Consider the following 23,482-nt stretch of genomic DNA (forward strand, 5'->3'; position numbering starts at 1 on the left):
GACAGGGGTTCCTTCACTTTCAAAAGCATCCATAACTAACAGTAGGTCTGCAGGTTGTGGCGTCTCCACCTCCAGTGTGGGCAACGGCAGACGGCTCAGTGCATCGGCACAATTCTCGGCGCCAGGTCGATGGCGAATGACATAATCATAGGCAGATAATGTCAGCGCCCACCTCTGGATGCGGGACGATGCATTGGGATTGATACCTTTGTTTTCCAAAAACAATGAAATGAGTGGCTTGTGATCTGTTTCCAGTTCAAACCAAAGACCAAACAGGTACTGATACATCCTTTTAACCCCATACACACAGGCTAATGCTTCTTTTTATATCATGCTGTAGACTCTTTCCGCCTTTGACAAAGTTTTAGAAGCATACGCAACAGGTTGTAGATTACCCGACTCAATAGCTTGTTGAAGCACGCAACCAACACCATATGATGTAGCATCACAGGCCAATACTAGATGCTTACATGGATCGTAATGTACCAGCAGCTTGTTAGAGCAAAGCAGATTAGTAGCTTTCTCAAAAGCTCTATCTTGAGACGCACCCCAAACCCAGTTGTCACCTTTTCTTAGCAGCATGTGCAGTGGCTCTAATAAAGTGCTCAATCTAGGTAGGAAATTACCGAAGTAGTTGAGTAGACCGAGGAATGAATGCAGCTCCATTACATTCTGCGGCTTGGGTGCATTCTTGATGGCCTTGGTTTTTGAGTCCGTGGGCCTGATGCCGTCAGCAGCAATTTTCCTCCCCAGGAATTCGACTTCCGGTACCATGAAGACGCACTTCGAACGTTGTCCACTTTGTCCAGATGATGCAGAACCTCTTCCAGGTTGTTCAGATGTTCGGCAGTGCCACAACCTGTGACCAGGATGTCATCTTGGAACATGACGGTTCTAGGGACGGACTTCAGTAGACTCTCCATGTTCCTCTTAAATATGACTGCAGCCGAGCGAATTCCGAAAGGACACCTGTTATAGATAAACAGTCCTTTATGAGTGTTGATGCATGTAAGTTTCTTTGACGTCTCGACAAGCTCCTGTGTCATGTAGGCCGACGTCAGATCCAGTTTGGTGAACGACTTCCCCCCGGCTAGTATTGCAAACAGGTCATCAGCCTTCGGTAACGGGTATGTGTCATGTATTTCACCATCTTGCAATGACTATAAGTATGTAACTATAACTCATGTACACTGTATCTGTACCCTTGTAATGCACACCCTGACCACAGGGAGTGAGCTCCTCACCTGTGCTTCCAGGTATAAAAGGGGAGGTCCCACCCAGGATCAGCATTCTTCAGTCCTGGGAATAAAGTGAAGGTCACAGAGTGACCGTGTCTGATATATCCATGCCTCGTGTGAGTTTGTAACAAGGTGCAGAGACACTACATCTGGCGACGAGAAACGGGAATCACCGAACCACGAGGATGGCCACCGGTGACAGAGAGGAACGTTACTGTGTGGGTGAGGACTGGGATGACTTTGTGGAAAGACTCCAGCAAAGCTTCATCACAAAGGACTGGCTGAAAGAGACAGCGGCTGAGAAGCGGAGGGCGCATCTACTGACCAGCTGCGGACCACAGACGTATGCGCTGATGAAAGACCTGCTCGCACCCCAAAAGCCAGCGGACAAGTCCTTCGAAGAGCTCAGCCAGCTGATCAGTGAGCATCTCAAGCCGGCAAGTAGCGTACACATGGCCTGGCACCGGTTCTACTCACCGACGTCGGGAGGGTCAAAACATCTCGGACTTCGTGGCGGAACTGCGGCGTTTGGCCATTCACTGTAAGTTCTCCGATGCCTTCAGGGGGGAGATGTTCAGGGACTTTTTCATCGAGGGCATTAACCATGCCGGCATTTTCAGGAAGCTCATAAAGACTAATGATTTGACTTTAGAAGGGGCAGCATTGATAGCTCAGACCTTCATGGCAGGGGAAGAGGAGACCAAACTAATTTACGCACACAGCCCTGGTTTCAATGTTGCGATGAACCAGGGAGTTAATGTAGTAAAAAGGACACAGAACCCCACAGGCAGGCAAGGGCAATTCGACACTGTCCAGGCAGGCAGGCAAGGGCAATTCGACACTGTCCAGGCAGCTACTAGCTCCAGGGTGGGCCTGCAACAGGGGCAATGGAAAGGGGATCGGTAATTCTCGCCATCACGAGGAACAATGCATCCTGTGATGGGACAATTAACATCCCCCATCAGGGTGCTTAGAAACAGCCAAAAGGGCCATCAGAGAGGAATGCCAGCGAATAGTCCTTTTGTTAACAGCAATCTCAAGCTCATGTTGGAGATGTGGGGGCAGACACACTGCAAAAATCTGCAGGTTCCAACTTTACACCTGTAGGATTTGTAATGTCAAGGGACACCTGGTCAGGATGTGCAAAAAGGCAGTAGCGAGGCTAGTCTGCGAGACAGAGGAACTAGACAAGGGGTCTGAAATGCAGGATGAGGCCTGGGGAACAACCATGGATGCTGAAGTTCAGAGAGTTCATGTGGCGGATGTCCACAGCTCATATACTAAAACGCCACCCATGATGATGAAAGTCTTACTGAATGGCATCCCGGTGCACATGGAGCTGGATACCGGAGCTAGCCAGTCCTACATGAGCACTCAACAATTTGAGAGACTATGGCCACACAGAGCTAGCAAGCCCAAATTGGAACGCATTGAGACGCAGCTACGTACGTACACCAAAGAGATCATCCCAATGCTGGGCAGTGCAAACTTGGTGGTAACGCATAATGGATCACAGAACCGGCTGCCACTCTGGATTGTTCCGGGAAATGGCCCCGCGCTCTTAGGGAGGAGTTGGCTAGGTGAGATGAATTGGAAATGGGGGGGATGTGCACGCCATTTCATCCGTGGACTGAAGTTAATGCTCGCAGGTATTGCAAAAATTCGAGTCACTCTTTCAACCCGGTGTTGGAACGTTCAAGGGCACTAAAATAGTGATACACATCACTCCGGATGCCAGACCAGTGCACCACAAAGCCAGAGTGGTGCCGTACATGGTGCGTGAAAAAGTTGGAAGTGAATTGGACAGGCTGCTCAGAGAGGGCATAATTTCGCCCGTTCAATTCAGCGACTGGGCAAGTCCCATTGTTCCCATCCTCAAAGCAGATGGCTCGGTTAGGATTTGTGGCAACTACAAAGCCACCATCAACTGAATATCGCTGCAAGACCAATACCTGCTCCCGAGAGTGGAGGACCTTTTTGCCACGCTGGTAGGTTGCAAGCTGTTCATGAAGCTGGACCTCACTTCGGCCTACATGACTCAGGAACTGGCTGAAGAATCCAAGTTTCTGACCACCATCACGACACACAAAGGATTATTTGTTTACAATAGGTGCCTGTTTGGCATTCGTTCGGCAGCGGCTATCTTTCAGCGAAACATGGAAAGCTTGCTCAAGTCCATCCCTGGAACGATCGTATTCCAAGATGACATCCTTATAATGGGCCGAGACACTGAGGAACACCTCCGCAATCTGGAGGAGGTGCTACATCGATTGAAACGGGTCGGCCTGCGGCTGAAAAAGGCCAAGTACGTATTTTTGGCCCCAGAGGTCGAGTTCCTGGGCAGGAGGGTTGCTGCACACGGGATCCGGCCCACTGAATCAAAAACTGAGGCGATTCGCCGGGCGCCCAGGCCCGGCAACATGTCGGAGTTGCAATCATTCCTGGGACTCTTGAACTATTTTGGGAACTTCCTGCCGAATTTCAGCACGTTGTTGGAGCCGTTACACATGCTCCTCTGTAAAGGTTGTCAACGGTCTTGGGGGGATTGTCAAGAACGGGTTTTCAATAAGGCGAGGAACCTGCTGGGTTCCAACAAACTGTTGACTTTGTATGACCCCTGTAAAAAAAATGGTTTTAACATGCGATGCGTCATCCTATGGGTTTGGGTGTGTGTTGCAGCAGGGTAACGATGACGGCCGACTCCAACCGGTGGCTTACGCCTCCAGGTCGCTCTCCCAGGCAGAGCGTGGATACAGCATGGTCGAGAAGGAGGCACTCGTGTGTGTGTACGGTGTGAAAAAGATGCACCAGTACTTTTTCGGGAGACGGTTCGAGCTAGAGACGGACCACAACCCGTTAACATCCCTGTTGTCCGACAGCAAGGCTGTTAACGTTAATGTGTCAGCTCGCATACAGCGCTGGGCCCTCAGGCTGGCTGCATATGACTACACCATACGGCACCGGCCAGGCACCGAAAATTGCGCTAACGTGCTCAGCAGGCTCCCACTGGCCACCACCGAGGGGGCGTCGGAGTAAAGCGCCGAGATGGTCATGGCCGTTGAGGCTTTTGACACTGCGGGCTCCTCTATCACAGCCCGACAGATCAAACTCTGGACCAACAGGGATCCCCCTCCTATCCATGATAAAGAAATGTGTCCTGACTGGGGACTGGGCGCCCGCACACAGGGCGTGCCCCGAGGAAGTCGGGCTGTTTCAGAGACGGATGGATGAACTCTCCGTCCAAGCCGACTGCCTGTTATGGGGCAGCCGGGTCATCATGCCCAGAAAGGAAGGGAAGCGTTCATCAGGGAACTCCACAGCGAGCACCCTGGCATCGTGTTAATGAAGGCCATTGCCCGGTCACACGTGTGGTGGCCGGGGATTGACTCAGACCTGGAACACTGGGTTCGCAAGTGCACGTGTGCCCAGCTGGGCAATGCCCCCAGGGAGGCCTCACTCAGCCCATGGCCCTGGCCCACCAGGCCATGGTCACATATTCACGTGGACTATGCGGGCCCATTCATGGGAAAAATGTTCCTGACCGTTGTCGATGCATACTCGAAGTGGATCGAGTGCATCATATTGAACTCGTACACGACATCCATCACTGTGGAGAGTCTGCGTACGGTTTTCGCAACCCACGGCTTGCCTGGTCAGCGATAATGGCCTGTGTTTTACCAGCCATGAATTCCAGGAGCAAAATAATTGTTTAAGGTCTCAGACATTTCCACATTTCCCATTATTAAATCCCCCTTCTCATCTTCTAAGGGACCAACATTTACTTTAGTCACTCTCTTCCGTTTTATATATTGGTAAAAGCTTTTACGATCTGTTTTTATGTTTTGCGCAAGTTTACTTTCGTAATCTATCTTTCCTTTCTTTATTGCTTTCTTAGTCATTCTTTGCTGTCGTTTAAAATTTTCCCAATCTTCTAGTTTCCCACTAACCTTGGCCACCTTATACACATTGGTTTTTAATTTGATACTCTCCTTTATTTCCTTGGTTATCCACGGCTGGTTATCCCTTTTCTTACCGCTCTTCTTTTTCACTGGAATATATTTTTGTTGAGCACTATGAAAGAGCTCCTTAAAAGTCCTCCACTGTTCCTCAATTATGCCACCGTTTAGTCTGTGTTCCCAGTCTACTTTAGCTAACTCTGCCCTCATCCCACTGTAGTCCCCTTTGTTTAAGCATAGTACGCTCGTTTGAGACACTAATTCCTCACCCTCAATCTGTATTACAAATTCAACCATACTGTGATCACTCATTCCGAGAGGATCTTTTACTCGGAGATCATTTATCATTCCTGTCTCATTACACAGAACCAGATTTAAGATAGCTTGCTCCCTTGTAGATTCTGTAACATACTGTTCTAAGAAACAATCCTGTATGCATTCTATGAATTCCTCCTCCAGGTTACCCCGTGCGATTTGATTTGACCAATCGATATATAGGTTTTGCTTCGGTCTTCACAGTGGAAGACAGAAAAACCATGCCAAAAATTGCTGGTCACGGGAATGTGGGAAGGGAGGACCTTCAGACAATCACTATCACTAGGGAGGTAGTGCTGGACAGGCTAATGGGACTCAAGGTAGACAAGTCCCCTGGTCCTGATGAAATGCATCCCAGGGTATTAAAAGAGATGGCGGAAGTTATAGCAGATGCATTCGTTATAATCTACCAAAATTCTCTGGACTCTGGGGAGGTACCAGCGGATTGGAAAGCAGCTAATGTAATGCCTCTGTTTAAAAAAGGGGGCAGACAAAAGGCAGGTAACTATAGGCCGGTTAGTTTAACATCTGTAATGGGGAAAATGCTTGAAGCTATCATTAAGGAAGAAATAGCAGGACATCTAGATAGGAATAGTGCAATCAAGCAGACGCAACATGGATTCATGAAAGGGAAATCATGTTTAACTAATATACTGGAATTCTTTGATGATATAACGAGCATGGTGGATAGAGGTGTACTGATGGATGTGGTGTATTTAGATTTACAAAAGGCATTCGATAAGGTGCCACACAAAAGGCTACTGCAGAAGATAAAGGTACGCGGAGTCAGAGGAAATGTTTTAGCATGGATCGAGAATTGGCTAGCTAACAGAAAGCAGAGAGTCGGGATAAATGGGTCCTTTTCAGGTTGGAAATCGGTGGTTAGTGGTGTGCCACAGGGATCGGTGCTGGGACCACAACTGTTTACAATATACATAAATGACCTGGAAGAGGGGACAGAGTGTAGTGTAACAAAATTTGCAGATGACACAAAGATTAGTGGGAAAGTGGGTTGTGTAGAGGACACAGAGAGGCTGCAAAGAGATTTAGATAGGTTAAGCGAATGAGCTAAGGTTTGGCAGATGGAATACAATGTCGGAAAATGTGAGGTCATCCACCTTGGAAAAAAAAACAGTAAAAGGGAATATTATTTGAATGGGGAGAAATTACAACATGCTGAGGTGCAGAGGGACCTGGGGGTCCTTGTGCATGAATCCCAAAATGTTAGTTTGCAGGTGCAGCAGGTAATCAGGAAGGCGAATGGAATGTTGGCCTTCATTGCGAGAGGGATGGAGTACAAAAGCAGGGAGGTCCTGCTGCAACTGTACAGGGTGAGGCCGCACCTGGAGTACTGCGTGCAGTTTTGGTCACCTTACTTAAGGAAGGATATACTAGCTTTGGAGGGGGTACAGAGACGATTCACTAGGCTGGTCGGGGAGACTAGAACTAGGGGGCACAGCCTCAAAATATGGGGGAGTCAATTTAAAACCGAGTTGAGAAGGAATTTCTTCTCCCAGAGGGTTATGAATCTGTGGAATTCTCTGCCCAAGGAAGCAGTAGAGGCTCGCTCATTGAATGTATTCAAATCACAGATAGATAGATTTTTAACCAATAAGGAAATTAAGGGTTATGGGGAGCGGGCGGGTCAGTGAAGCTGAGTCCACGGCCAGATCAGCCATGATCTTGTTGAATGGCGGAGCAGGCTCAAGGGGCTAGATGGCCTACTCCTGCTCCTAATTCTTATGTTCTTATGTTGGGCAATGGGATCAAGCACGTCCGGATAGCGCCGTTCAAGCCGGCCTCGAATGGCCAGGCGGAACGGGCAGTCCAAATCATAAAACAGGGCATGCTACGCATCCAAGGACCCTCCCTTCAGTACCGCCTATCGCGCCTCCTGCTGGCCTACAGGTCCCGGCCGCACTCTCTCATGGGAGTCCCGCCAGCGGAACTCCTCATGAAACGCATGCTCAAGATGCTGCTGTCCCTCATTCACCCAGCCCTGGCAGACATTGTTGAGGGCAAGCGCCAGTCCCAAACCGGGCTCCATGATCGAGGCTCAAGGGGGAGGTGTATACAAATAGATGACCCGGTATTTGCTCTTAACCATGCTTTGGGACCCAAATGGCTTGAGGGCACTGTAATCGGCAAAAAAGGAAACAGGGTCATGGTGGTCAGACTAAACAATGGGCAGATATGCTGCAAACCCTTGGACCAAGTAAAGACAAGGTTCAGTGCAGACATGGAGGAACCTGAAGAAGAGCATGATGAGATAGCACCCACACCATTGCCAGCGCACGAGCAACAAACACAGCCCTGAGCATGCACAGTCCCTGCGGCCAGCCCGGACAGGCCGGAATCACCTCAAGTGACAGAGACACGTGCCGAGGCTCAGCCAACAGAGCCACAACTGCGGCGCTCCACGAGAGAGCGTCGACCACCCGATAGACTTAACCTCTGAAACTAAAAGACCTAAGGGGGGAGGTGATGTCATGTATTTCACCATCTTGCAATGACTATAAGTATGTAACTGTAACTCATGCATACTGTACCTGTACCCTTGTAATGCACACCCTGACCACAGGGAGTGAGCTCCTCACCTGGGCTTCCAGGTATAAAAGGGGAGGTCCCACCCAGGATCAGCACTCTTCAGTCCTGGGAATAAAGTGAAGGTTTATTCTTCCTGGTTGACCATTGGCGGGTTGCTTCTAGCTTGGGGGGGTTGGTAGTGAGATTTGTTGCCAGTGGAGGTCCCAGTGGTTTCTGGTTGTGAGTCCATGACACTCCATTTCCCCCCCCCCCCCCCCCACCCCGCACACAGAGATCATGCTAATGGCCCGTTACATGCAATTTGCATTCAAGTTCATCACATTTTACATTTACATCCTGGTACATTTGTTGGGTGGATTACAGTTGTGTTTCTTTTTGTGTTGGACATTTACATGATCAGTACAGATATATCAGTACAGGTACACAAGGACAGTCTAGTTCCAGCATGGCCGGATGAGATCTGGGTCATCTGGTGGCAGCGCAGCGCCCCATGCTAGTGGGTCTGTGGGTGAGGTGAGCTCATTTTGCTCGAGTTGCCGGAGCTCAGGGCTCTTGCCATTACTCCTAGTGTCGGGCAGGCCCAAAGACAGCTGATGTGTCTGTGACCTTCCTGTCCTTTGTGTTTGCACAATGTCGCTGCTACTCCCTGGGAAGCGGTCTGAGCGAGTGAGCGTTTCGTCTAAGCGACGGTGGGGCTGCCTTATCTTGTCTAGCAGTTCGCAGAGGACTGCTGACTCGCTTTCATTGAGGGCACCATTGTGGGCACTCTCTAGTTTGGGATCCTGGCTGGTCCAGGTCCCATTCGGAGGAGCCATTGCAGGTGACCCTTCGCTCTTGGGCATTGCTGTGGTGGTGAGTGGGTTTGTGGGCTGCGCCTTTTCCACCCGGGTGGTGGGCGAAAGTAGCCGACTGTGAGCATAGGCGCAGTTTACTGTTTCTGACCTGTGGCGGTTCATGCCATCGGGTGCCTGCAATGTTAAACCGATCTGAGGCAGGATGTCGCTACCAGTGCCTCTGCTCTCCAGGGATCGATAACTCTGCGGTTTGTCTACTTCTGTCAGCTGTGGGGACACTTTATGATACATCGTTCTGGTCCCGGGGACGCAAGCTACAGCATTGGGTAGCCCGCTGGACCTTATACAACTGTTTGGTGTTTGCCCACTACATTGGCTGATTGCAATTTTCACCCGACATCGCTCAACAACATTTTGCTCGTTACAGCTGGACTTTTACATTGGTTACCAATTTCAAGCAGTTCATTCAAAAATGGCGGGTTGCTGGCCTCCTTTAAAATGGCCTTACTACTGTTAACCCAATCATCTTCCTTGCGTGGAACCACGTGTCATTGCTCCATTAGCGCTGTACCTCATGGTTTGGACTCCATCTTTTCCCTGTCCATGATGTCGATTACCGCGATCTTCTTTCCCAGGGATTCTGCCACTGAAACCGGGAAGATGCGTTCGGGTCGTCTCAGATGGATCAGCGCCACACCGTCGTGATGAGCGGTCTGTGCCTCAGGGGCTGCGCGGATCTGTTCTCCGGTGTCTGGTCCAACCGAAGGTGGGGGCTTGCTCTGCCTCTGAGCACGGGGGACGTCGATCGCTGGAGGGATGAAGTCTTCCCAGTTCCAATGAATCTTCCCCATCCATCTTCTTCCAAGTAGCATTGGTCCATCACCTGAAACAATCCACAATGGTAAATCGTGGGATATACTTACATCCGCACTACCAATAACTGATATCAGTTCCTTGGTGTAGGTGCGCAGCTTTGCCTGAACCAGGACCAGCTTGGGTCGTTCAGCTTGATCGTTCCATAGCCTCTCAAAGGCTTCCTGGCTCATTACTGACTGACTCGCCCCGTGTCCACTTCCATGAAGACTGGAACACCATTTATCTCAATTTCCATTATCACTGGAGAACAATCTGTGGTGCAGGTATATACTCCATACACTTCGTCCTGGGACTGAGCTGCCTCTCTAGCCATCTCCTCGTAATCCGCGCTGGATTCACAGCCATCTGCTGACTCCTCTTCCACGTGGTGAGTCACAGCTCTTTTGCACATTCGCTGGAGGTGGCCCTTTGTGCTGCAGCCTTTGCACACATAGTCTCTGAACCGACACTGATGAGCCCTGTGATTAACTCCGCAACGCCAGCATGGTGCTACACAACTTACGTTTGCACTCCTCGGCGGACTCTAAGTTAAAGGACTCGGAGGCCTGTAGGCTCTGCTCTGGGCAGATTCACGTTCAACAGCTCTGCCTGTGAAAGGCGCCATTCTATTTACAGGGTTTGAGTCCCGAGAGTGAGTCATCATTTGCTTGGAGCTGCAGCTTGAGGTGATGAACGCCTGGCTGATGCTGATGGCCTTCTGCAGAGTGACGGTGGTTTCGGCAGACAGTAGCCTGTGAAGAAGGGCCTCATGACCGATGCCAATTACGAAGAGATCCCGCAACGCATCGGTGAGGGATGCGCCGAATTCACATGGTCCTGTCAGCCTCCTGAGGTCGGCAGCGTACTTCACGATTTCCTGGCCCTCGGGACGGCGGTGTGTATATAATCGATGCCTGGCCGTGACGATGCTCTCCTTCGGTTTGAGTTGGTCCCGAATTAGCAATTTCAACTCCTCGTATGACTTGGTCATTGTTTTCTCTGGTGCAAGCAAGTCCCTGAAAGGCCTTAAACCGCGGGCCCACAACTGGTCAACAGGATAGCTCTGCGCTTATCTGCCAGCGTGGCCGGATCATCGCCTACCAGGTCGTTTGCTACGAAATATTGGTCAAGCCGCTCCGTAAAGGCTTCCCAATCTTCACCCTCTGAGAACTTTTATAATGCACCAATGTTAGTTATTTTTGCGTGAAAGTTCGTAATCTCGTCGCCAGTTGTTATGTTTTTAATACTCTAATGAATGACTCCATGAGGTCTAACATTGTGCTTGAGCTGTTGTGACCTTAGTCCCATTTATTGTAATTCCAGAGTGAGGCACAGGCATGGTGGGCAGCCTTTTATACTAGACTCTGCACACCTATGCAGGTGACCCTCAGGTCTCCCACTGCAGTGCCCTCTGGTGGCACACCTTATGTGATTATACAGTTAGTATACTTGGTCTACATACATGACAAAAATCACCCATGCTTATTGCCATACCTTTCTTACAAGCCTCCATTATTTCTTGATTTATACTCTGTCCTACTACTGTTAGGGAGCCTATAGACTACGCCCACCAGTGACTTCTTCCCCTTATTATTTCTTATCTCCACCCAAACTGATTCTACATCTTGATCTTCTGAGCCAATATCATTTCTCACTATTGCACTGATCTAATCCTTTATTAAAGGAGCTATCCCATCTCCTTTTCCTTCCGAAATGTCAAATACCCCTGAATATTCAGTTCCCAGCCTTGGTCACCTTGCAACCACGTCTCTATAATGGCTGTCAGGAATGGGGTACTGAAGTTGCATGTTCAGCCATGAACTCATTGAATGGCGGTGCAGGCTCGAAGGGCCGAATGGCCTACTCCTGCACCTATTTTCTATGTTCTATACCCATTTATATCTATTTGTGCCGTCAACTCATCTATCTTGTTACAAATGCTGCGTGCATTCAGATAAAGAGCTTTTAATTTTGTCTGTTTACCATTTTTCCCTGCTATTACCCCACTTTCTGATGTGTATACACTCTGCTCCTTCCTGTCACACACATTACCCCTATTGCTACCCTGCTCAATTGCCTTCTCCTCTCTCCTTGACTTTTTAAATTTCCGCTCACCTGAACGCTCTTCCCCCAATATTTAGTTTAAAGCCCTCTCTACAACCCTAGTTATTCAGCTCTCCAGGACACCAGTCCCAGCACGGTTCAAGTGAAGCCCATCCCAACGGAACAGCTCCCTCTTACCCCAGTGCGCTAGGACTCAAAACCCATTTCTCCCACACCAGTCTTTGAGCCCAGTGTTTAACTCCCTGATTCTATTTACCCTATGCCAATTTGCTCGTGGCTCAGGTAGTAATCCAGAGATTATTACCTTTGTGGTTCTGATTTTTAATTTAGCCCCTAGCTGCTCATACTCCCTCAGCAGAACCTCTTTCTTAGTCCTACCTTGTTGTTGGTACCCACGTGGACCATGACAACTGGATCGTCCCCCTCCCACTCCAAGTTCCTCTCCATCCCAGAGGAGATGTCCTTAACCCTGGCATCGGGCAGGTAACACAGCCTTCGGGACTCATGCTCTCAGCTGCAGAGAACTGTATCTATCCCCCTAACTATACTGTCCCCTACCACTACAACATTTCTTTTTACTTCCCCAACTTGAATGGCCCCCTGTCCCACGGTGCTGTGGTCAGTTTGCTCATCCTCCCTGCAGTCCCTGCTCTCATTCACACAGGAAGTAAGAGCCTCAAACCTGTTGGACGAGAGCAAAGGCTGAGGCTCCTCCATCACTACCTCCTGGATCCCCAGACCTGCCTCACTCGTAGTCACACCCTCCTGTCCCTGACCAAATTTGAATTATTTAACCTAAGCGGTGTGACTGCCAGCTGGAACACAGGTAACTCTCCCTCTCCCTGATGTGTCGCAGTGTTTGAAGCTCGGACTCCAGCTCATTAATGCACAGCCGAAGTTCCTCAAGCAGTCAACACTTGCTGCAGATGTGGTCGCCATGGGTCACACTGGTGCCCACCAATCTCTCGCATGTTGCAGCTGCAATACATCGCCTCCGCTGCCATTGCTAATGTATTTCATTTAATTAATTAAGTTTTCAAGTTTTGAATGTTTAGTTTTTAATCCCGGCTCTTAATTTAAACCAATGCCCAAGAAAAAAAGAGAGAATACTAACCAACTGATCACTGCCCTGCTTTCCTGTGACATCACACTTTGATTTACTTTTACTACTTACCCTCCCGGATGTTGGCACTGCTCTCTCGCGCTATTTGCTGGGTCGCCGCTGGTCCCGATCTCGCGTCCTTTCCGAAATCCTGCTGCTCGGCTCTCTTGCGCTGTTTGCTGGGATGCCGCTGGTCCTGATCTTGCGCCCTTTCTGAAGGGTGGGACTGCACTCACCTGGTTCCATTCTTATTTATCTAATTGTAGCCAGAGAATCACCTGCAATGGCTTCTCTTCCCGCCCCCCCCATCGTTACCTCTGGTGTTCCCCAAGGATCTATCCTTGGCCCCTCCTATTTCTTATCTACATGTTGCCCCTTGGCGACATCATCCAAAAACACAGCGTCAGTTTCCACATGTACACTGATGACACCCAGCTCTACCTCACCATCTCTAAATTGTCAGACTGTTTGTCCGACATCCAGTTCTGGATGAGCAGAAATTTTCTCCAATTGAATATCGAAGCCATTGTTTTCGGTCCCCGTCCCAAACTCTGTTCCCAAGTCACTGACTCCATCCCTCTCCCCAACTCCTGTCTGAGGCTGAACCACACTGTTCACAACCTTGGTGTCATATTTGACCCTGAAATGAACTTTCAACCACATATCCGCAGCATAACTAAGACCGCCTATTTCCACCTCTATAACATCACCCGTCTCCACCCTTGCCTCAGCTTATATGGTGCTGAAGCCCTCATCCATGCCTTTATTACCTCTAGACTTGGCTATTCCAATACACTCCTGGTTGGCTTCCCACATTCTACCCTCCCGTCAACTAGAGGTGATCCAAAACTTGGCTGCCCGTGTCCCAACTCACACCAAGTCCCGCTCATCTATTACCCCTGTGCCCTCTGGCCTACATTGGCTCCCAGTTAAGCAACACCTCAATTTCAAAATTCTCATCATTTCCAAATCCCTCCATGGTCTCGTCCCCACCCTATCTCTAATGTCCTCCAGCACCCCCCGTGAGATGTCTGCGCTCCTCTAATTCTGCCCTCTTGAGCATCCCTGATTATAAACGCTCAACCATTGGTGGCTATGCCTTCTGTTGCCTAGACCCCAAGCTCTGGAACTCCCTCCCTAAACCTCTCCACTTCGCTATTCTCCTTCAAGATGCTCCTTAACACCTACCTCCTTGACCAAGCCCGTGCCCTAATTTCTCATGTAGCTCGGTGCCAAATTTATTGTCTCATACTTCTGTGAAGCGCTATATAAATGGACGTGCTTATTTGTACTGTGAAAATGGCTGCCATGCTCCACCCTTTGTCTATGATTGGTCCCCTTGGAGGATAAGCCGCACCCTGGAATGTGTAACTGGAACCGCCCATCCCAAGGTCTCACTGACTTTGCAAATTGTAACTTGATCCACTTTGACTTCCTGAAGCGACAGAGCTCCCCAACAAGGTCCAGTCAAAGTGCCTTACCCCAGTCCAAGTGCATGCCTCTGGGGCTTGTCTGTCAGTCAAAAAAAAGTGCAGAATGGGCAGGCGGGGGGCTGGACGGACAGCTGTCTGTCAAAAAAGTACAGTACAAATAGTTACTTCAATCTTTTATGATTCTCTCTTCTCTGACCGCCCTCTTATGTTGCAGTACTGAAAAAACTTGTCTGTAGCTATGCTTTCCAAACAACCGGTCAATGCGTTTGTGCATGTCCCTATATTCATCAGCGAACCCTCCTTCCCCTGCAGCATTTGGAGATGGTTTTTTTTCCTCTTTATTTCACTTTTGATTTCTTTATTAATCTATTTAAATACAGGTTTGTTTCATCTGTGCTTGCTGGTTTTAAGTATTTCCGCTGCACACACACACGGCATTGTAACTTTAAAAGGTGTTTCACTTGTCCCCAAGAAGTGTACCTGAACATCCTCCCCTAATTGTTTTGCTTAAGTTTTTCCCTAATTTCTTTAACAGCCCTTTTTAAAGTTATATACCTGGCTCCTGAACTTTTGTATTTCAGAATCCAAGATCATGTTGAAACATAGAAACATAGAAACTTCATTGTATGGTCGCTGTCCTAGAAGGGGAGCGTGGGAGGGGTACTATTTCCTTGTACATTATCTGGGTCATTTACAAATAGTCGTTTGCGATGAGCACACACACTTGTCCCTTCTCTGCCGCACATGGTCATCGATTCCATTTACCAACTTGCAATTCCAAAGCCCCTGGGTTTCCCAATCCACATTAGATTGATGGAAGTTGCCCATTAAAATACCCTGCTTCTCACTTCATCGAGCGAAACAACCTTCATTGTGTGCTGCACAACATATCTCTGGCGGTCACTTCGAGCTGAGGCTTTACACTGAGCCCTGATCGAGCTGTCAGGGTGGATGCAGAAGAGTGACGATGGGACTGTTCACTACACTTCTCATCGAGATTGAAGAGAAAGGAAAGGGAAATGCAAACTCCAAATTCGGGGCTGTACCGAGTTGGGAAGAGGCAGAAATTGTCTCGTTTGTACTGGAATCAAACATTTTAATTAGCTTTCTAAACTGAACTCAGCAGGATTACATTTATGGAACAAGCAAAGTGGTTTAGAGTTTGGCCAGACTCTGTCTAGCCTGGAGAAGAGCCACTGTCAGAATATGAAACATTATTGGAAAATTCACAGTGCTGCGCAAACCTGCTTTATTGAGTAGACTTCAACATATGGCAGTTAATGAATCCGAGTTATAGAGGCCCGCTTTACTGCTCTCTTATAGTACCTCAGTGTGAGGCACACTGAAACACAACCAGAGACTGTACAGCACTGCCCACTGCAGGCAGTACTGTCCCACTGCAGGCAGCACTGTCCCAGGGGTTTGGAAATGTTCACATCAGCCGGCTCGCCACCTGGTGTCAGCCGACCTGAGTCGTGTTTACCGGATTAGAAAGAACAAAAGCGAATACATTTACAAATAGAACGGAGGAAACCCGTGCCCTGTCTTTCCCTGCTGGTCCACGCAGCACCATACTGAGCCAATGGAGATCACAAGAGCCCAGGAGAGATCCGTAGTCTGAGTGAAGTTAGCTGATCGCAGCCCAGGCTGCAGGTCTACCGCTAGAATTGGACTGTCGGGGGTGGGGGGGTCGGGTGGGTAACGAGCCAGCGTCCCAGCGAAAGTGTGCGGACAGGGATCGGGCTTGGCGGAGATGCTTCAGCCAACGCTGATGGCTCGAAGCCCAGACAGGAAGAATGAGCAATGTGGTGAGGTACACGGTGTCTTCGGTACTGTCCCCCAGCCTCCTAAACCTTCAGCAGACGCTCCCTTGGAGAACCCATCTCTACCCGGTTACTAAAAGGGTCAAGGTCAGTGAACGATTGTGTACAGAGCCTTTCCCTCACACCCTGTAACTCTTGCCCATTTGTTGCAGGACAACAGAGCGTTGAACAAGATGACAAGTGGACCAGGAATAAACTCCACCCCTCCCAGGTACATTTCTCACCAGCAAGACAGGCCTACAATGCTGGTGGAAGTGGATGGTACGTAACCGTGGTAACAGAACCCATTGCAACTCTCGCCCCCCTTTGATCACCAACACTGGCAAGAGCAGGCAGGATCAGCAAGATTTTATTGGAACGGTGCTGGGATGTGGGGAAGGCTCAAAGTGCCCAATCCCCAGGGATATGGCACTCCTACTGCCCCCCCCCCCCCCCCTGCCCGCCAACCACAAAGACCGGCCTTCGAACAAACCGCTGGGTAACAGGGAATTAAAATAAAAGTCTTTCCTTTTTAAATCGGAGCATCTCATTCCATCATAAAATAACACATTGTGCCAGTGTGGATCAACAATACATCATTAAAAACTGCAGGTACATCATTGTAAACAAAATCATACAAATCAGATTTCCCCCGCCCCCGCCTCTCATTCTTCCCATTCACGGCTCGTCGCCTCATACAGCTACACAAATCGTTTCTGGTCAAGTGCATACATCCGTCCAGCCGGAGCCTTCCGGAAAAACAGACTGTTTCCTCGGCTCATGTTCCCCTGTAAGAGACAAATAAAGTGTGAGGAGAAAGAACCGTTCAAGTGAAACTGGGAGACAACTGCTGGAGACCAAGCTGGGGCAAAGGGCCTTGTGTTGGTGCTGCACACATACCTCGGAGTGCAGGCCCACAGATCCCTGAAGACAGCAGGCCAGGTAGATAAGGTGGTTCAGAAGGCATACGGAATACTTGCCTTCATTAACCGAAACGTAGAATAGAAGTGCAGGGAGGTTATGCTAGAACTGTATAAAACACTAGTTAGGCCACAGCTAGAGTACTGCATGCAGTTCTGGTCACCACATTACAGGAAAGATGTGATTGCACTGGAGAGGGTACAGAGGAGATTTACGAGGATGTTGCCAGGACTGGAGAATTTTAGCTATGAGGAAAGATTGGATAGGCTGGGTCTGTTTTCTTTGGAAATAAGTCCTTCCTATCCACTCTATCTAGGTCCCTCATAATTTTATACACCGCATTAAGTACCCACCCCCCCTCAGCCTCCTCTATTCCAAAGAAAACCCCAGCCTATCCAATCTTTCCTCATAGCTAAAATTCTCCAGTCCAGGCAACATCCTCGTAAATCTCCTCTGTACCCTCTCCAGTGCAATCACATCTTTCCTGTAATGTGGTGACCAGAACTGCACGCAGTACTCCAGCTGTGGCCTAACTGGTGTTTTATACAGTTCAAGCATAACCTCCCTACTCTTATATTCTATGTTTCAGCTAGTGAAGGAAAGTATTCCATACGTCTTGTTAACCACCTTATCTACCTGGCGTGCTACCTTCAGGGATCTGCGGACCTGCACTCCGAGGTCCCTCTGTTCCTCTTCTCAGTGTCCTACCATTTCATGTGTATTCCCTTCTTTGTTAGCCCTCCCCAAATACATTACAGGTGCAGCGCCTAAAATCCAGAACCCTCGGGACCTAGGCTGTTCCGGATTCCGGACTTGCTGACGTCACGAATCCGGAAACACCTGAGGCTAGATTCGCCTATTTCCGCATTTCGGAACGCCAGAAAACCTGGGGGGGGGGGTTTCCCGCCAAAACGGTTTGGACCGTCCGGACCCGCCGAGGTTGTTGTCGGGCGGGTCCCAGCAAGGTGGTGTTCAGGTGGGGCGAGGGGGGGTGGCACCCCGAGGTTGGCAGGGTCATCTGGTTTGGAACATTTTACGGATTGCAGACAACCCTGCCATGGATTGTCCCGGAGTCAGGAACATTCCGGATTCCAGAACTCCGGATTTTGGATGCTGCACCTGTACCTCACACTTATCCGGATTGAATTCCATTTGCTATTCTCCCCACCTGACCAGTACATTGATATCTTCCTGCAGTCCACAACTTTCTTCTTCATCATCAACCACACAGCCGATTTTAGTATCATCTGCAAACTTCTTAATCATACCCCCAACATTCAAATCTAAGTCATTGATATATACCACAAAAAGCAAGGGGCCCAGCACTGAGCCCTGCGGAACCCCACTGGATACAGCCTTCCAGTCACCAACGTGTCACTCGTGCATGTTCTGTTTGGGGTCGACCCGCCATTAGCAGTGGGAAATCGGAATGATTTTCCTCCATCTGAACCCAGGAGCAGCGAGGACCACTGGAGCAGCGAGGACCACTGGAGCCAGGAGCAGCGAGGACCACTGGAGCCAGGAACAGCGAGGACCACTGGAGCCAGGAACAGAGTCACAACCCAGCCCCATGACAGACGCTGGGACCTCCATGGCTTGGACGCCTTGTACTCCACTGAGATTGGGAGGAGCTGCTGGGATCTAACCTCGGGACTGAGGCCAGCTGCAGTGTCCGGAATGCCACCCCACCTCAGAGCAGCTAGCAGGAAGGAGCGGAGATGGAGGCTGGGGCCTACCGGTCCTCTCTGGCCCAGTACCTCACCACATGGTACGACGCACTAATGGGAGAGTGCAGAATAAAGGGACATAATCTTAAAATTGGAGCTAGGCCATTCAGGGGTGATGTCAGGAAGCATTCCTTCACACACAGGGTCGAGGAAATCTGGAACTCTCTCCCCAAAAAGCTGTTGAGGCTGGGGGTCAATTGAAAATTTCAAAACGGAAAGTGATGATTCTGTTAGGTAAGTGTATTAAGGGTTACGGAACCAAGGTGGGTAGATGGAGTTAAGGTACAGATCAGCCATGATCCAATTTAACGGCGGAACAGACGCAAGGGGCTAAATGGTCTCCTCCAGTTCCTATGTTCCTAATAAGGCTTGGAAAGTGTAAAGCCTAGTCGTGGTCAGCTACATAAACACCACCCACCTGCACCATTCCCCAGTCTTGGAGCTGAGCCTATTGGAGAAGTAGAGAGATGTTTGGAACCATCGCACAGAAACCCCCGGCAACTCCAGAGGGCCTGTCGGTGGGAACCATTTTAATCTGTGTGGCATATTCTGGCTGCATCATATCAGCTGGATAATGCAGCAATTGAGGAACAGCCACAGAGAGGGGCGAGAGGGAGCAGGCCAAGCCTCATTTACACCTGCTCCAATCTACTTTGTAAAGGGGAAGTCGTGTCTAACAAACCTCACTGAATGTTTTGAAGTTGTAACTAAAGCAGCAGATAGAGAAATGTCTATGGATGGAGTATATGGATGGAGTTTATACGGACTTCCAGAAGGCATTCGATAAGGTTCCACACAAGAGACTGTTAGCTAAAATTAAAGCTCATGAATTGAAGGAAGGTTTTTGGCTGGTTGGGAGATTGGTTAGGCAGTAGAAGACGGAGAGTGGGGATAATGGAAGGAAGTGACTCGTGGTGTCCCACAAGGATCTGTGCTGGGGCCTCAACTATTCACTATATTTATTAATGACTTGGATAACACAAGAAAAATCCATAAAACCAAATTTGCCGATGACACACAATTTGTTGGCATATTAAGAAGTGTAGACAGGACCATAAAATTACAAAGGAACATTGATAGATTAAGTGAGTGGGCAAAACTGGCAGATGGATTTCAACGCAGGCAAGTGTGACATCATCCATTATGGACCAATAAAGATATGCGAGTATTTTTTAAAATGGTGAAAAGCTAGGAACAGTGGAGGTCCAGAGAGGTTTCGGGATCCCTGTACACAGATCACTAAAATGTAGTCATCAAGTACAAAAAAAGGTCCCAGCGGATTGGAAGGTAGCAAATGTAATCCTGCTATTCAAGAAAGGAGGGAACCAAAGGCCAGTTAGCCTGACATCAGTAATAGTCACAAAGCTAGAATCTATTATTAAAGACACTTGGAAAATCACAATATGTTTAGAGTTAACACGGTTTTATGAAAGGGAAATCGTGTCTGACAAAATTACGAGTTTTTTGAGGATGTAACTAGCAAGGTAGATAAGGGGGAACCAGTGGATGTAGTATATTTGGATTTTCAGAAGGCATTTGATAAGGTGCCACACAAGAGGTTGTTACACAAGATTAGAGCTCATGGGATTGGGAGCAATATATTTGCATGGATTGAGGATTGGTTAATGGACAGAGAGCAGAGTAGAGATAAATGAGTCATTTGAGGGATGGCAGGGTGTAACTAGGAGTGCCCAAAGATCAGTGTTTGGGCCTCGGCTATTTACAATCTATATCAATGACTTAGATGAGATGACCGAGTGTAACATATCCAAGTTTGCCGACGATACAAAGCTAGGTGGGAAAGTAAGCTGTGAGAAGGACACAAAGGGATAGACTGGTTAAGTGATTGGGCAAGAGTGTGGCAGATGGAGTGTGGTGTGAAATTATCCACTTTGGTAGGAAGAATGGAAAAGCAGAGTTTAAAAAAAAAGATGAGACACTAGTAAATGTTAGCATTTTGAGGGATTTGAGTGTCCTTGTACATAAATCACAGAAAGTTAATAAGCAGGTACAGTAAGCAATTAGAAAGGCCAATTGTATGTTAGCCTTTATTGTAAGAGGGTTCGATTACAAGAATAAGGAAGTCTTGCTGCAATTATAATAGACTTTTGGTGAGACCACACCTAGAGCACTGTGTGTAGTTTAGGCCTCCTTACCCAAGGAGGGATATACTTTCCTTAGAGGGGGTGCAATGAATTTTCACGAGATTGATTCCTGGAGTGAGAGGGCTGTCATATGGGCAGAGATCGAGTAGACTCGGCCTATATTCTCTGGAGTTTAGAGGATTGAGAGGTGACCTCAATGAAACATACAAGATTCTGAGAGGGCTCATCAGGGTAGATGCTGAGAAGTTGTTTCCCCTGGCTGGAGAGTCTAGAACTCGGCCATTTAGGACTGAGATGAGGAGATATTTCTTCACAGAGCATTGTGAAGCATCGGAATTCTCTATCCCAGAGGGATGTACATGCTCATTATTGAATGGCGGAGCAGGTACGAGGGGCCGTATGGCCTACTCCTGCTCAATGCTCCCTGTACTATGTACATGTACAGTACAATGGACCATGTACAGTAGACACCTCAAGTCGTTGGAGAAATACCACCAACGATGTCTCCGCAAGATCCTACAAATCCCCTGGGAGGACAGACGCACCAACATTTGCGTTCTTGACCAAGCCAACACCCCCAGCATTGAAGCACTGACCACACTTGATCAGCTCCGCTGGGCAGGCCACATAGTTCGCATGCCAGACACGAGACTCCCAAAGCAAGCGCTCTACTCGGAACTCCTTCACGGCAAACAAGCCAAAGGTGGGCAGAGGAAACGTTACAAGGACACCCTCAAAGCCTCCCTGATAAAGTGCAACATCCCCACTGACACCTGGGAGTCTTTGGCCAAAGACCGCCCTAAGTGGGGGAAGTGCATTGGGAGGGTGCTGAGCTCCTCGAGTCTCATCGTCGAGAGCATGCAGAAACCAAGCGCGGGCAGCGTGCAGCAAACCAGTCCCACCCTCCCCTTCCCTCAACCACTGTCTGTCCCACCCTCCCCTTCCCTCAACCACTGTCTGTCCCACCCTTCCCTTCCCTCAACCACTGTCTGTCCCACCTCCCCTTCCCTCAGCCACTGTCTGTCCCACCTCCCCTTCCCTCAACCACTATCTGTCCCACCCTCCCCTTCCCTCAACCACTGTCTGTCCCACCTCCCCTTCCCTCAACCACTATCTGTCCCACCCTCCCCTTCCCTCAACCACTGTCTGTCCCACTTCCCCTTCCCTCAGCCACTGTCTGTCCCACTCTCCCCTTCCCTCAACCACTGTCTGTCCCACCGTTGACAGAGACTGTGGTTCCCGTATCGGACTGTTCAGCCACCTAAGGACTCACTTTTAGAGTGGAAGCAAGTCTTCCTCGATCCCGAGGGACTGCCTATGATGATAATAATGTTCCCTGTAAGCTGCAGGGCTGCGCAGTGCCCTCAGAAACCTATGCTGCCGGCTTCTCAATACAAAAACAAAATTAGAGGGAATATTGCTCCTACTCCTTATGTCTTTAAAATAATTAAAAAGTCTATTGGAAGGTTAGTCTTTATCTCAAGTTAGAATTTAAAGGGGAGGAAGTTTTGCTGCAGCTATACAAAGCCCTGGTTAGACCACATGTGGAGCACTGTGTACAGTTCTGCACACCACACCTTAGAAAGGATAGTTTGGCCTTGGAAGGAGTGTAGCAGAGATTCACCATAATGCTACCAGGGCTCCAAGGGTTAGATTATGGAGGGAGATTACACAAACCAGGATTGTATTCCCTGGAATATAGGTGGTGATTTGATTCAGGTCTTTTAAGGTTTTGAAAGGAATTGATAGGGTAGATAGAAACTTCTCCCATTGGTGGGGGTGTATAGGACAAGGGGACATAGAATAGAATCATAGAATGGTTACAGCACAGGAGGTCATTCGGCCCATCGAGCCCGTGCCGGCTCTCTGCAAGAACACCTCAGCTAGTCTCACTCCCCTGCTCTTTTCCCGGAACCCTGCACATTTTTTTCCTCGAGGTACTTATCCAATTCCCTTTTGAAAGCCACGATTGAATCTGCCTCCATCACCCTCTCAGGCCGTGCATTCCAGATCCTCACCACTCGCAGTGTAAAGAAGTTTTGCCTCATGTCGCCTTTAGTTCTTCTGCCAATCACCTTAAATCTCAATCCTTCCACCAATGGGAACAGTTTCTCTCGGTCTACTCTGTCCAGACCCCTCATGATTTTGAACCCCTCGATCAAATCTCCTCTCAACCTTTTCTGCTCCAAGGAGAACAACCCCAACTTCTCCAGTCTATCCACGTCACTGAAGTCTCTCATCCTTGGAACCATTCTCGTAAATCTTTTCTGCTCCCTCTCCAAGGCGTTCACATCCTTCCTAAAGTGTGGTGCCCAGAATTGGACACAATACTCCAGTTGAGGCCGAATTTTATAAAGTTTCATCAAAGCTTCCTTGCATTTGTACTCTATGCCTCTATTTATAAAACCCAGGAGCCCGTATGATTTTTTAACAGCTTTCTCAACCTGCCCGACCACCTTCAACGATTTGTGCCCATATACCCCCAGGTATCTCTGTTCCTGCACCCCCTTTATAATTGTACCCTTTTGTTTATATTGCCTCTCCTCGTTCTTCCAACCAAAATGTATCACTTCACACTTTTCTGTTAAATTTCAACCTTCCTCGAGTTTGAGCAACAACCGTT

At 48.8% G+C, this 23,482-nt stretch overlaps 1 protein-coding gene and 1 non-coding gene across 2 annotated transcripts in view; both read right to left on the minus strand.

Moving 5' to 3' along the window:
• Nucleotides 1–15,529: 15,529 nt before the first annotated feature.
• mtch2 (mitochondrial carrier homolog 2) overlaps nucleotides 15,530–23,482 on the minus strand; it is a 55,967-nt gene continuing 48,014 nt past the window's right edge. The window contains exon 13 of the mRNA XM_070899290.1: nucleotides 15,530–16,894. Coding sequence (XP_070755391.1) covers nucleotides 16,808–16,894 — 87 coding nt within the window. The 3' untranslated portion in view covers nucleotides 15,530–16,807. The remainder of the gene's footprint in view (nucleotides 16,895–23,482) is intronic.
• LOC139280451 (small Cajal body-specific RNA 14) lies at nucleotides 19,221–19,352 on the minus strand. Its single transcript, XR_011596703.1, has one exon. It is a non-coding gene; the product is annotated as a small Cajal body-specific RNA 14 (non-coding RNA).

The sequence above is a fragment of the Pristiophorus japonicus genome, chromosome 14 (assembly GCF_044704955.1).
Source record: "Pristiophorus japonicus isolate sPriJap1 chromosome 14, sPriJap1.hap1, whole genome shotgun sequence".
NCBI lineage: Eukaryota > Metazoa > Chordata > Chondrichthyes > Pristiophoridae > Pristiophorus > Pristiophorus japonicus.